General features: G+C 39.5%; 1 protein-coding gene across 1 annotated transcript; it reads left to right on the top strand.

The window, feature by feature from the left end:
• Positions 1-16: 16 nt before the first annotated feature.
• On the top strand, positions 17-1,943 carry LOC110827566 (cilia- and flagella-associated protein 100). The gene has a single exon (XM_022059323.2). It carries the CDS (start codon positions 112-114, stop codon positions 1,852-1,854), a length of 1,743 nt encoding a protein of 580 aa, XP_021915015.2. The 5' UTR covers positions 17-111; the 3' UTR covers positions 1,855-1,943.
• Positions 1,944-13,335: the final 11,392 nt, after the last annotated feature.

Genomic DNA, 13,335 nt, shown 5'->3' with positions numbered 1-13,335 from the left:
GCTACGTTTGTGCCAAGAAAACTATAAATGCTCACAGTCAGTTTTAATTTGTAGGTGTTAATCATATTTCGGTTACACAGATAAGTTTCCTTACCTGATTTGATCGACGCAATGGCTTCTGGTATCAAACCATGCTCATTCTTATCAACGACGAAACCCGAAGCTGATAAGAATTTACGACTCAACGGAAAGGTGAAGAGACCTTCTCTTCAGGATTGCATCTTCAACAAGAAATACACAGGCAGGTCCGTGCACTACTTTACTACCGGGACGGGAGTTACCAAGAGCACCGCGAGAGATGTTACCAAGGAGTTAACACCCTTTTGGTATCCTCCGGACACAAAGGAGTTCGGCTACAAAACGTGGAGACAGAGTTTAAGAGAAAAAGAATCTCAGTACGACGTCCGCACCAAGCCGAATTTCAGATCACGCCAGAACATGGATATCTTAAACAGGCTGTACATACCAGATGACGAGGTGGATGAGAGCAGAGAGCCCGAACTCCTGGACATCGATCCCCAGTTCTTTAAAATAATACAAGGTCGCCCGATCAAAGAAAAGTTCGGCATCAGGAAATATGTAGAGGAAGTGAGGGAGACGTTGAGGACGAGACTCAAAGTGGCATACCAGATGGATGAAGCTATGCAAATTGAAGAGAATCTCAAAGACGAACAGAAGAGGTTGAATAAAGTTCAATCGATGCATAAGCTATATGCTGATAGCTTCGAAGAGTTTCTAGAGGAAGATTATGAATCATCAAAAAGGATTTTTCTTGATGCTCAAGAAGAAGCTGAGAAATCAGCTCGTATGAGTTGTGAATTGAAGGAAATTGACAAGCAGTTAGGGACCGTCAAATGTCAGTTACACATCCTAGCGGAAAACTGGAGAAACTGTAAAATGTTACAAAAGTTCTTGTACATGGTCAGTCCGATGGATTGGAGGAAGAAACATGATTACTTAAACAGGAATAAAGACGGTTCCGTCACACTTGCAAGCGAGATGTCGACACTCTTCGGTCAATGTAGATTGTCTTTGACGGAATCGACTCTTTCACTAGATGCGTTGTTGGATTTATGTCTGACGGATATAAACAGAGGGGAAGAACCTTTGTTGTATTTTACTGAAACAGGCGATCTTATCCAAGTGTTCAAAGACATGGAGCTGCAGAGTTTGAACGCCTTGTTACATTCTCAATCTTTGTCAGATCCTACTCACACTGTTCAGCGAGGTTTGGAACAAGCGCGGCAGCATTTCGAGACTGAGCCTGCCTTCTTGAGGGGTAAAATCAAGGACCTTGAGGCTGCTATAACCTGGGAAGAGGAGAAAGTTCAATCGCTCAAGGATAAGGCCAGAGAACTGTTATATGGATTGTTTATGGATCTGATTGTTTCTGAGAGCGTCTTAAATCTTCATGTGTTTGTCGAAGATGTCTACGAGACGTGCATAGGTCCTAATGACGGAATTCTGGGTCTGTACGATATGATGAACGGAATTGAGTTAAAGATGGAGTCCTTAGTGTTCACACTCGACTGCTTGCCGCTTGGCATTGTCAAGATGGCTGAGAGCGAAACTTACGAGGAGAAAGAGAGGATTATGAAGATGGCTGAGGAAGCAGAGACCAAGCTGAAGATGGCAGAGAAGCTGAAGCGGAGGTTCAGAAGAGCCCTTGAACCACCTGCTTACAGAAGAGGAAAACAACTGAAGCCGAGATCAAGTCCTCCGCCCATCAAGACGAAGACATCTAAGAAGGAGAAACATCTTACTGACAAAGAAAAGGATTTCTTAAATTTCTTTACCGATTATTGCTATCATGTAGATAATGCACGCGATTACTTACCTCCAAAGCTCGTCTAAGTGCAGATATGACAGTATAAGGGCACAGAATCGTATTTTTGTTAGATGAAAATGAAATGTCGTACATTAATAAGATTATTTTCACCTTTTCGACACTGTGTGGTAAACAAAAGACTGAGCAGGAACTGCAGTGAAAATCTCAGTTACTGTGATACTGGGAACGACCTGTTCTTCAAGCGCCTAAGCACTGCGGGTCCCAACTTTTCGTTGGCTTCATCTATAGACATTCGGTAGGACTCCCTGGACGAGGGATCGGCCCGTCGCAAGGCCTCTACCTGTACACAGGACAGCACAACACAGAAAAACGCGGACAAACATCCATGGCTTGAGTGGGATTCGAACCCAGGTCTCAGAAAACAAGGCCCATGTCTCTGACCGCGCGGCCACTGCGGACCCCCGAAAATCTCAGTTACCACTCTCAATACATAATATTTCAACAGAACTTAAGATAAATCAGCATTCTCATGTTTTGTAAAATAACAGACAAAAGTAAACTTCAAACATGAATCCTTCAAGTACGAAGGATACCGGAGAATACAGTCAATATCCACTTACCCGCCATTCATCATGAATTCTTACCGACTTCTCATCGAGATGATATAAACCAATTGAGATTCAACTGTTTAGAAGGCAGGACAGTTGTTTAACGCGACGCGTTGTTTGAATACTGATTGACGCGTGCTGGATACAAATGTGCATGATATTTCGCTAACCTTGTGACGTAATGTTGACATCTGCCGTCTGAACACATGTTGAGACTATTATTGTCTCTTGAATGAGGCGGAAGGTTTGTTCTCAAGCCGAAATAAATATACCACAGTTATTATTTATGATAATTTAAACTTGAGTGTAATAAATTATTTATAATTTCATTTAAAATGAATATCATAACGATAAACATTAAGGCTGGAAACGTCTAATATATATATATATATATATATATATATATATATATATATAAACACAAGAGTGTCCTCAGTATCTGAACAGCTAGGTCGCAGAAGACGTACTTTCCATTATGATCAATAAAATATGTGAACATATGCTTTGAACGTTTTTTTTATTGTTTTGAGTCGTTTCTTTAACGGAAATTGATTATGATTTGATCAGCACAGTTTTAATGGGGAACATTGGCTTTGTTTCTATACATATTACAAACTAATAAATAAATACAATATATAGTTTAAGAAATATGATGGAATGTCGCTTGAACCGTTAATTATAAATGAAAAGCTTCATAAAGGAGAACATATCTTTCTAAGACAATTATAATTTTTAACTTTGCAAATCATGTGTTGTTAATTCTTACATCTTTAAATGATGTAAATCCATAGTTATATAACACAGTTTTGAGTTACCTTCGTAGTGACGTTCTGGACTCGTACGCTAGTGGGTATTGGATCGAATCATGTTTGAGTGGATTTCTGTTATTGTTTCATACAGCTCTCCTTGTTGTTTTGCATTGCACAAAGATTTAGTGTCAAGGTTGAATACTATTTTATGGCCCTATATAAGTGCCGCTAATATCGTTCCCACCTCAGAAGTTCATCCATCCATCCGTCATGTTGGCATATTTTAGGGTAGCCTCCCATGGCACAATGACCATACAACATTTCATCATTCAATATATCAAAATTAGAGGGAGATTAGTGACGTGTTTCCAGATCCGGCCGACTTTAATTTGAAAAGTAAAATAATATTGACTGAATCCAAAGCCATTCTATTAATTAAAAGACAAGCCAGTTTAGTCACCACAAAATCTTTGTACGTCCGGGGATTCTACGACAAAGTTCGTGGTCTTGTTTCTGTGCTGTACGTTTTGGGATCGTCAATGTAGTGACTCTAGGGGTCTCAGCATCCTTGACAAAAACTCCTTCCAGCAGATGCGTCGCGTCTCACGCAGAGTACTGGCTCACGCATGTCAGTGCTGATGTTAGACTTAGTTGAGTGATCTCCGGGCATCTACAGAATTAAGTGCATAACGACCCATTTGATCTCATAACACGTCAATGGATTTTGATTGAAATTGGTGGCCTATATGGAGAAGAAATCTACACTGAAGACTGTGGAGTTCGTATCTGCTCACAGTAACCCCTACCTGCATTTCGCGATGCCGGAGAATTTGTTACCCAAATGACATGACATTTATACGGAATTAAAAAGATGGACCAGTTTAATTCTCCATGTTGCAAGTCTTTCTTGAGAACGTAATAGTTATGTAGGATTTGATGTTTTCTCGGCGGTGAGTCTGAAGATGGCTGTCTTCTGGGTTGTTACACTGTGTAGTCTGGTAGAAGTTTAACGACGTTTCAGAGGTCCTTGCTGTCTCCATCATCAGGGCAGCAAGGACCTCTGAAACGTCGGTAAACGTCTACCAGATTACACGGTGCAACAACCCAGAAGACAGTCATCTTCAGCGTAATCGTTTCCCACCTAGTCGAGGAATTCCGCGCCTCACATGGAACATGAAAGTTCATAATCGTGTTTAAAAGAAGTTGCTACTATAAATCTACCATAACCTGATCCTTTTGAATCCAGTCTACATATTCACATATTTTTCCAAGATACATTTAAATAGTATCCTCCCATCCGTGCCTCGGTCCACCAATCATTATTTTATATTTATGTTTCGTGACTATAGTATTTTAAACATGTATGCTACATATCCAGTCTATCTTATGCTTTTCGGGATGTAGACTACTACTTATGATGCAGAAATTATTTTAATTTCTATTTCTTTAGTCACGACGGATTCTTTGTTACTCATGCGGTAGAAATGTTTTGAATGCCAGTGACGTCACAGCCATTGGCGTCTGTCCAAATCGTTCGTGTACAACACAACACCTGTTTGCCGTGTTGTGGCATTGCACTGTACTTATTGTACACACCTACTATCCCTTGCGTTTAGAATCCGCTGTAAACCAGCAGAGTCCAGAGTCAGTGCTGTACCAATGTCTTACATCTTAACTCAGTCCAGCTCTGTTTTGTTTTATAATATTTCGTTAATATTTTAATATTTTCCGTCAAATCACAATTTTAATAAGATAATAAAATATAAAATATTTAAAATATCATTTCACGTTCCGCATCGAATGATCGATTTACAAATTGGAACGTCTCTTACGACATGTTTCGGTTATATATAACCGTCCTCAGGTATAAATTCTCTGTACATTTAAGTATTCTATTGACAATGTAGGATTTGAGGTTTTCACAGCGGTGAGTCTGCAGATTTCTGTCTTCTGGGTTGTTGCGCCGTGTAGTCTGGTAGAAGTTTACAGACATTTCAGAGGTCCTTGCTGCCTCCATTATCGCCTTAAAACGTCGGTAAACTTCTACCAGATTACACGGCGCAACAACCCAGAAGGCAACCATATTCATTCTATTGACAGTTTAGGTTATGTACGGTTATCTTAGATAAGGTTAGGTTAGGTTGGATTAGATGCCTTCCTGTTCAACAACTTTGACTGAGAGTTACATTACTTGACTTCAGTTCTTATGTTTCAGAATTCAATGTTTCTATTCTTTTTAATTTCCACTGACATTGAACAAATGTTTGACTATGCTTCCGCTAAACTTTCAGCTTGCTTTGTGATAAGCAGGAAGCAGATTGTCGCAACAATAACAGCACTTGATGCGTGTTGTTGTAATAGATGTTAGAAAACTACGCAACGTTTTGCAAGAATGTAATTCAAACACGTAGCTGCCAACCTAAAGCTATTACATTTATATGATGGTAGCTAATAAAACATCGGAACTAGACATGAAATTCGGCGTGTTGACAGATCATGAGCGTACCTAACATTTTACACTTCACGACGGTGAAAATATTTGAGGTTATTTCTGACAGATTTAAGATGTGTAATTGTAACTGTAACTTTATAATTATTAATTTATAGTTTCTGCTAACCTTAACGTAGATAACGCAGGTATTGAACGTTCTTTTTTGTTTGAACTAAGACCATGTAGAAAACTCCTTAAGAAGCCAATAGTCGTTAAGCTGTCCTAAAAATTATCCGAATTTTATGGAACACAAAGGCTCATTACCGCCTTTCTACAGTCCGCCACTGGAAACTATGAATCCAAATACATCCAGCACGCAGCGCCCCACCAAATTTATTTAAGGTCGACTTTAATATTTTCCTCACATTAAACTTATGTCTTGTGAACTGTATCTTCCGTTTACGCTTCAGACTGGGATTTTGTATGCATTTCTCAAGAGTCCGTGCGTGCTACATGCTGTACTCCTTGGTTTGATATCTTAATCATATTTGGTGAAGAGTTAAAATAATGAAACCCCTTATTCTTCATTCTTTTTAATTTTATTTAAACTAACTTTTTGAAATCCTTTTACATAATTTAACGCAGTACATTTTAATTAGGCATGCATTATTGATAATTCATCAAATTTTAGTAAAATATGATTACACACAGGGAAGTTAATAAGTATCTTGGGGCCCAGTTTTATCCTGTTTTTATTGCGGAAATGCAGAATGGGTCACAATTAGGTCCCGATCTAAATAAATTATGACTTTGAAGTCAACAAAACTGTGTATATGATACGAATCATTTCATAATCTTGTCGCGCAAGTTTGTTTCAGAGATATAATTTCTTTAAGTCGGTACTTAATTGTGACTTACCTGCTTGTTCTTACAATAAGATATTCTGCGCGGCTTTATTTTTAAGTATTTAACGACGCGCTGTCAGTTCCAAAACATCGAATGAGATTCACTAATCACAATGAACTACGAAGTAAGGATTCGAAGTTGGAGGTTCTCGTTTATTTGAAGGTACTATACCGGCATTCCATTTTGGAAATGAGTAAGACTACGAAAATTATTTGTTGAGATAGAAAATATTTTACCGAGATTCGAACCGAGCACTTCCCGTTACCGCTCCACCGTCTTGCACAGTGATTCTGAACTTATTGGCAGCATCAGCTGCCGGTAATTGAAGAAGTTTTCACTGATATCGATTCTTACGTATTCTAAACAGTAGAAGGCGGTGGGTGTGAAGCCGCTGGCTACTGTTTGTTCGCTTGGGGGCGTTGGGAAGGAAGCGGGGCAGACAGGCAGGTGCTGGTAACAAGTTTCCAAGGCAACCAACCCCTCAACGTCCACTGGACCAAAACGAGATACTACACGCACCGAAATCGTTGTATTGCTTGCCCCCCTCGAGGTTGAAGTCCACCACAACACCCAATCAGCTGCGGAGTTCGTATGAGAGTTCACAATGAATACGAAATTATTCTGAATCAGCAGTCTCATAATTTGTGGGCTAATTCTTAAAGTCTGTTAGGGAGATAAAACCAAGAGAAATGAGATGGATGCGACACAGCTTGGGAAATTAAAATATATAATATAATTCAGGTCTATACACAAACTTTATTAACAGATGTTAAAATTTAAAATTTGCGCTATTCATCGTTACTACGATGTTACAATACTGTAGTAAATGAAGGCGCAGTATTGTAACATCGTAGTAACGATGAATAGCGCAAATTTTAAATTTTAACATCTGTAAATAAAGTTTGTGCATAGACCTGAATTATATTATATATTTTAATTATAAAACACAAACATGACGCATTTAAACTTTAAGCTTGGGAAAGGTGAGAAATACGTATAAAAGTTTAGTCGAAAAAAAACGAAGGAATAAATCAGGTAGGAGACCTAGGCGTAGATGGAAGAATAATATTAAAATGGATATAAAATTAGGATGTGAGGGTGTGGATTTCAGATAAGGACCACTGGCGGGCTGTTATGGAAATAGGAGTGTAGATTTTGATTCCATAAAAGGCCGTGAATTTAAATGTTAACGTTTCTTAACAACTGTATTAATATTGTGGGCCTGTTTTCTGCTAGTAGTATTTTTTTTTAAAAATTTCGGTTAGACACATTGTTTGACTAGAACCATTCTTGTTCCTTTCTTGAAATATTGTTCAGTATCAACTGTAAAAACTTTTGTTTCGAAAGTATCGAAAACTTCGATAACGCGACTCTTTGAGTTTCGAAGTGGAAATGCTGAATTTTGTTATTTCTTCCCGGGCGCCATGAAGTGCTGCAATCCGCAACACATGAAATTTTATGGCGTCTAGAAAGTACGGCAACAGAATTTCATTGTTGAAACTCAGGGCGTGTTTATTGCAGGTGAAGTAGTTGTAAACCAGCTGATTGCGATACGTGATGCCATAGCATCGACTCATGCGGCAGTCTTACCAACTTCGCTTCTTCTGAACTAAACCCAGTGTAGTAATTTTTTCACAATGAAGTCTCATCTAATTTGGTCTTTTATCACCCGCTTATGATTGATGGCAAAGGCAAACAGCTTTGACCCACATACGTCATTCTGTCTTAACCAAGCGAGTAAACACGCATTATAATCCGTCTAGTGAGGTATTAGTCATCGTGGTTATCTCAGCAGTTAACATCAATGATCTAATCGACTTCCGGATGCACATATATTTTACTGATAAAATATATTTTACCGTTGTCGAGTGGTTATCATAACTGCTTCTTTTTCGTGAGGTATCAGTTCAAATAACGGCTTGAAAAATGACTAATCTCATTGAGGTTTGTCGTGGTTTTCCAAGGTCCCTCCAGGCAAATACTGGGATAATACCATGACCGTTTATTTTTATATCCTTTCTAGTTAATTATTCACTAATCATTGTCATTCGATGCTGTTGCGTCGTTAAATAAACGGCAAATTAATAAATGTGGTTTAATTAAATCTGTTTTACACACATACATACACATATTTTACCATTAGAAGGTAAAGGCCTGTAAGCTGTGCTGTAGAAACGCGCTGTACGAGAAGATTGAACAAAGTACTTGTCTAAAACTTCTTGACGATGGTGAAGAGTCAATTGAATAAAAATTTCCTTGGATATTATCCATCGTCTAGTAAAATATAAAACGTAAAACGACGTTTCGGAGATGGGACTCTATCTCCGTCTTCAGGTTCCTACACAGTTGGGCCCACTAGATAGAGCTAATCCCTATCTCCGGATCTCCGTCTTCACGCATTTTCATTGTTTCTGAAGTGGAAACAGTAAAATTCTATGAAAAGGAAAAGTATCATTGACAAGTACTTTGAATAAAAATTTTCTTGGATATTATCCATCGTCTAGTAAATATCCGGAGATAGGGATTAGCTCTATCTAGTGGGCCCAACTGTGTAGGAACCTGAAGACGGAGATAGAGTCCCATCTCCGAAACGTCGTTTTACGTTTTATATTTACTAGACGATGGATGATATCCAAGGAAATTTTTATTCAAAGTATTTGTCAATGATACTTTTCCTTTTCATAGAATTTTACTGTTTCCACTTCAGAAACAATGAAAATGCGTGTATCCTACTTGTGTCCTAAGGCGGAATCAAGATTAACGTAGACTTGGATACTTGGAAACACTTTGAAGTTAATAACTTAATTGACCAGAGGATAACGCGCGTTCTAAAATCTTTGCATTGTGAAGACTGAATAATTGAAGGTCACAAGCAGTTTTTTTTTAATCTTGGGAAGTTTGTTTCCCGCTAATTGATTATACAGTGTTATCATTAGGAATCTTCTGGGCATTCGACTCTTCAAAAAAGTGTTTTAAACGGACTTTTGATTCTTATTCCACTTCAACTCTTGTGGTTATTACAGGTGCACAGGGACTTTGAATCAACCAGTACTTCAGAAGAACTATGTAAACGCAAAGTGGTTAAATATTTACATATGTGCAAGAGACTAGCATAAATGATATGCATTTAATGTTCAGTAGACTTGCTATCGGATAGCATGCCTACCGGTAGTGGTATGTCATTTTCGTATGGTGGTGATGTCCGTACTTCAAATTATACTTAAAATTACGGTAACAAGACTTATGAAGATGTTCGTTGAGACTTAATAGTTTAGCATAGGATCCACTGGAGGACACTAGTAAACGCGGTGACGGAGTTTCTTAAATTAACTTGTACACAGAATTTGACCGAATTAGGGTATTGTTTTCTCAGCTAGAATACATAGATTTATTGCTGTCGGACTTCCGCGTGGCTCCATACTGCAAAGATTAAAAGTTTTCTCGTGAGTAAACTCTTAACTTAGATGGCTGTCTTCTGGGTTGTAGTCTGCCTCCATCATCAGGGTGATCATAACCCTGATGATGGAGGCATCAAGGACCTCTAAAACGTCGATAAACTTCTACCAGACTACACGGCGCTACAACCCGGATGACAGCCATCTTCGTTCTCATTGCCGTGAGAACCTCAAATCTTTTTTAACTCTTAACTTCCCTTTTTGAGAAGTGACACTCACTCAACTAGTGAACAAGTTCTCCATCTTTTAATGAACCCAGATCTTTGTTACAGTAGACAGACATTGGACTCTGTCCGGATCGAATAATCTATACACACTTCTATCTCATTTCTTCAATATCTGTTTTAATATTATCCTCTTATCTGTACGCAGACCTCTTTCGTTCAGTGTATGAAACAAGAATTTTGTTTGCATGTTTTATCTTTCCTATGCGTGCTACGCGTCTGACCCATATCCTCTTTCATTTGATCATCCTAATGACGAATCTTCGTGGTCCATGTAAGGCAAAAGTTTCATGGACAGTAGAGTGCAGTGCTACAGTGGGGAAAAGATGTTTAATAACAGAATTGTTTGATTTCCTGCCTTTGCAATAAAATATTCTGTAAATACGTTAGTTTTTTATTGATTTATTTTTTTACGCTGCGATTCGTCTGTGTAAGCTCCCGCATTGAAAGCGAGCATGACTGATAAGTTTATCCAATTCTGTAGTATTCCTTGCGCGTTAATTGACTTACATTTAATTTGCCGTGAAGGAAGAAGAATTGAGAAGCTGCAGAATTTTTACTGTCACAAACCTTTTAAAACAGAATTTAATTGTTCTGAAGAAGACGTTATTGAGAGAGTGAATGAGGCTTGTTCCTTTGGTTACTTAACGACTCTGTTTAATTTGTAAAGATCAAAGAGCGACGATCTATCGTGTGATCGATAGGTAAAGATTTATAAGGAGACGGTCTTGTTTTATTTTAAGGTATTCTCCCGGCTTTCATCTCTAGAAACTATGGAATGTCTCACAATATCTGATAACCATACCGGCGTTCGAAACGTCTTTCGGATTCAGGTCGCCACCCCGAGCTTTGCCTGGAGGAACTGAGAACAAGAATGGAACATGTGTGTTTTTCAGGCGATTTGTCTATATTCTGATTATTATTTAGGCTTACTGGGTGAGATTTCAGGTTTTTATGACGGCTATCATCTGGGTCGTTGCGTCGTAGGGGAGAATGGGCAAATGGCGGTCACTTAAGAGAAAAGCTAGATAAACCGAAAAGTTGAAACTTTATATAAACTGGTATTTAGTCTGAAGGGTCTACTTCTTAAGTACGCAGTATAAAATACGTTGAACGTAACAAAAGATTTGTAGGAAATGATAACTGTAGACGTAGCTTTGACCGGTATTCCCCACCCTTAGGGGTAATGACGGTCACTATTTGAGCTTCAAGACGTCACTGAAGTAAATGTTTTCTTAGTAAATAATAGGCATATATCTTAATTTACAAAATGTGTACACCTCAATATCATTTGAACGTACAAATTCTAACGGAATATTAAGATAGAAGTCTTCAATAACCTTTTTCATTTTGTATTTATTCTTCTCAAACACAGAACACAAAGATAACCATCCGTAAATTCCCAGCCACTGAGTTCTGCATGTGCCCAGATACCACAGCCTGTGCATCTATACCAGAGTTCTCCGTCTTTCCCAAATTTTTCACAATCTGTTTCTATGTCATCCACTTTATTTTCGTCAAGAATATTTTGATCGTGTATGTCGGTGTCCTCTTCTGATGAAGTAAAATCCAGCTGTTTGAAGATATTTCTTCTGGGTTGTGGCGCTGTGTAATCTGGTAGATGTTTACCAACAGGTCATACTGCCTCCGTCATCAGGGCGATGATGAATCGCCCTGATGATGGAGGCAGTATGACCTCTGAAACGTTGTTTAACATCGACCAGACTACACAGCGCAACAACCCAGAAGACAGAAATCTTCATACTAATCGCCCTGATGATGGAGGCAGTATGACCTCTGAAACGTTGGTTAACATCGACCAGACTACACAGCGCAACAACCCAGAAGACAGAAATCTTCATACTCATCGCCCTGATGACGGAGGCAGTATGACCTCTGAAACGTTGGTTAACATCGACCAGACTACACAGCGCAACAACCCAGAAGACAGAAATCTTCATACTAATCGCCCTGATGATGGAGGCAGTATGACCTCTGAAACGTTGGTTAACATCGACCAGACTACACAGCGCAACAACCCAGAAGACAGAAATCTTCATACTCATCGCCCTGATGACGGAGGCAGTATGACCTCTGAAACGTTGGTTAACATCGACCAGACTACACAGCGCAACAACCCAGAAGACAGAAATCTTCATACTAATCGCCCTGATGATGGAGGCAGTATGACCTCTGAAACGTTGGTTAACATCGACCAGACTACACAGCGCAACAACCCAGAAGACAGAAATCTTCATACTCATCGCCCTGATGACGGAGGCAGTATGACCTCTGAAACGTTGGTTAACATCGACCAGACTACACAGCGCAACAACCCAGAAGACAGAAATCTTCATACTAATCGCCCTGATGATGGAGGCAGTTTGACCTCTGAAACGTTGGTTAACATCGACCAGACTACACAGCGCAACAACCCAGAAGACAGAAATCTTCATACTCATCGCCCTGATGACGGAGGCAGTATGACCTCTGAAACGTTGGTTAACATCGACCAGACTACACAGCGCAACAACCCAGAAGACAGAAATCTTCATACTAATCGCCCTGATGATGGAGGCAGTATGACCTCTGAAACGTTGGTTAACATCGACCAGACTACACAGCGCAACAACCCAGAAGACAGAAATCTTCATACTCATCGCCCTGATGACGGAGGCAGTATGACCTCTGAAACGTTGGTTAACATCGACCAGACTACACAGCGCAACAACCCAGAAGACAGAAATCTTCATACTAATCGCCCTGATGATGGAGGCAGTATGACCTCTGAAACGTTGGTTAACATCGACCAGACTACACAGCGCAACAACCCAGAAGACAGAAATCTTCATACTCATCGCCCTGATGACGGAGGCAGTATGACCTCTGAAACGTTGGTTAACATCGACCAGACTACACAGCGCAACAACCCAGAAGACAGAAATCTTCATACTAATCGCCCTGATGATGGAGGCAGTTTGACCTCTGAAACGTTGGTTAACATCGACCAGACTACACAGCGCAACAACCCAGAAGACAGAAATCTTCATACTCATCGCCCTGATGACGGAGGCAGTATGACCTCTGAAACGTTGGTTAACATCGACCAGACTACACAGCGCAACAACCCAGAAGACAGAAATCTTCATACTAATCGCCCTGATGATGGAGGC

Source organism: Zootermopsis nevadensis, unplaced genomic scaffold (assembly GCF_977971745.1).
Source record: "Zootermopsis nevadensis isolate Lab colony 2312 unplaced genomic scaffold, Znev_1.0 Znev_ptg000028l, whole genome shotgun sequence".
In the NCBI taxonomy this organism is placed as follows: Eukaryota; Metazoa; Arthropoda; class Insecta; order Blattodea; family Termopsidae; genus Zootermopsis; species Zootermopsis nevadensis.
The sequence above is the reverse complement of the archived record's forward strand: the minus strand, read 5'-3'. Positions and strand labels throughout refer to the sequence as shown.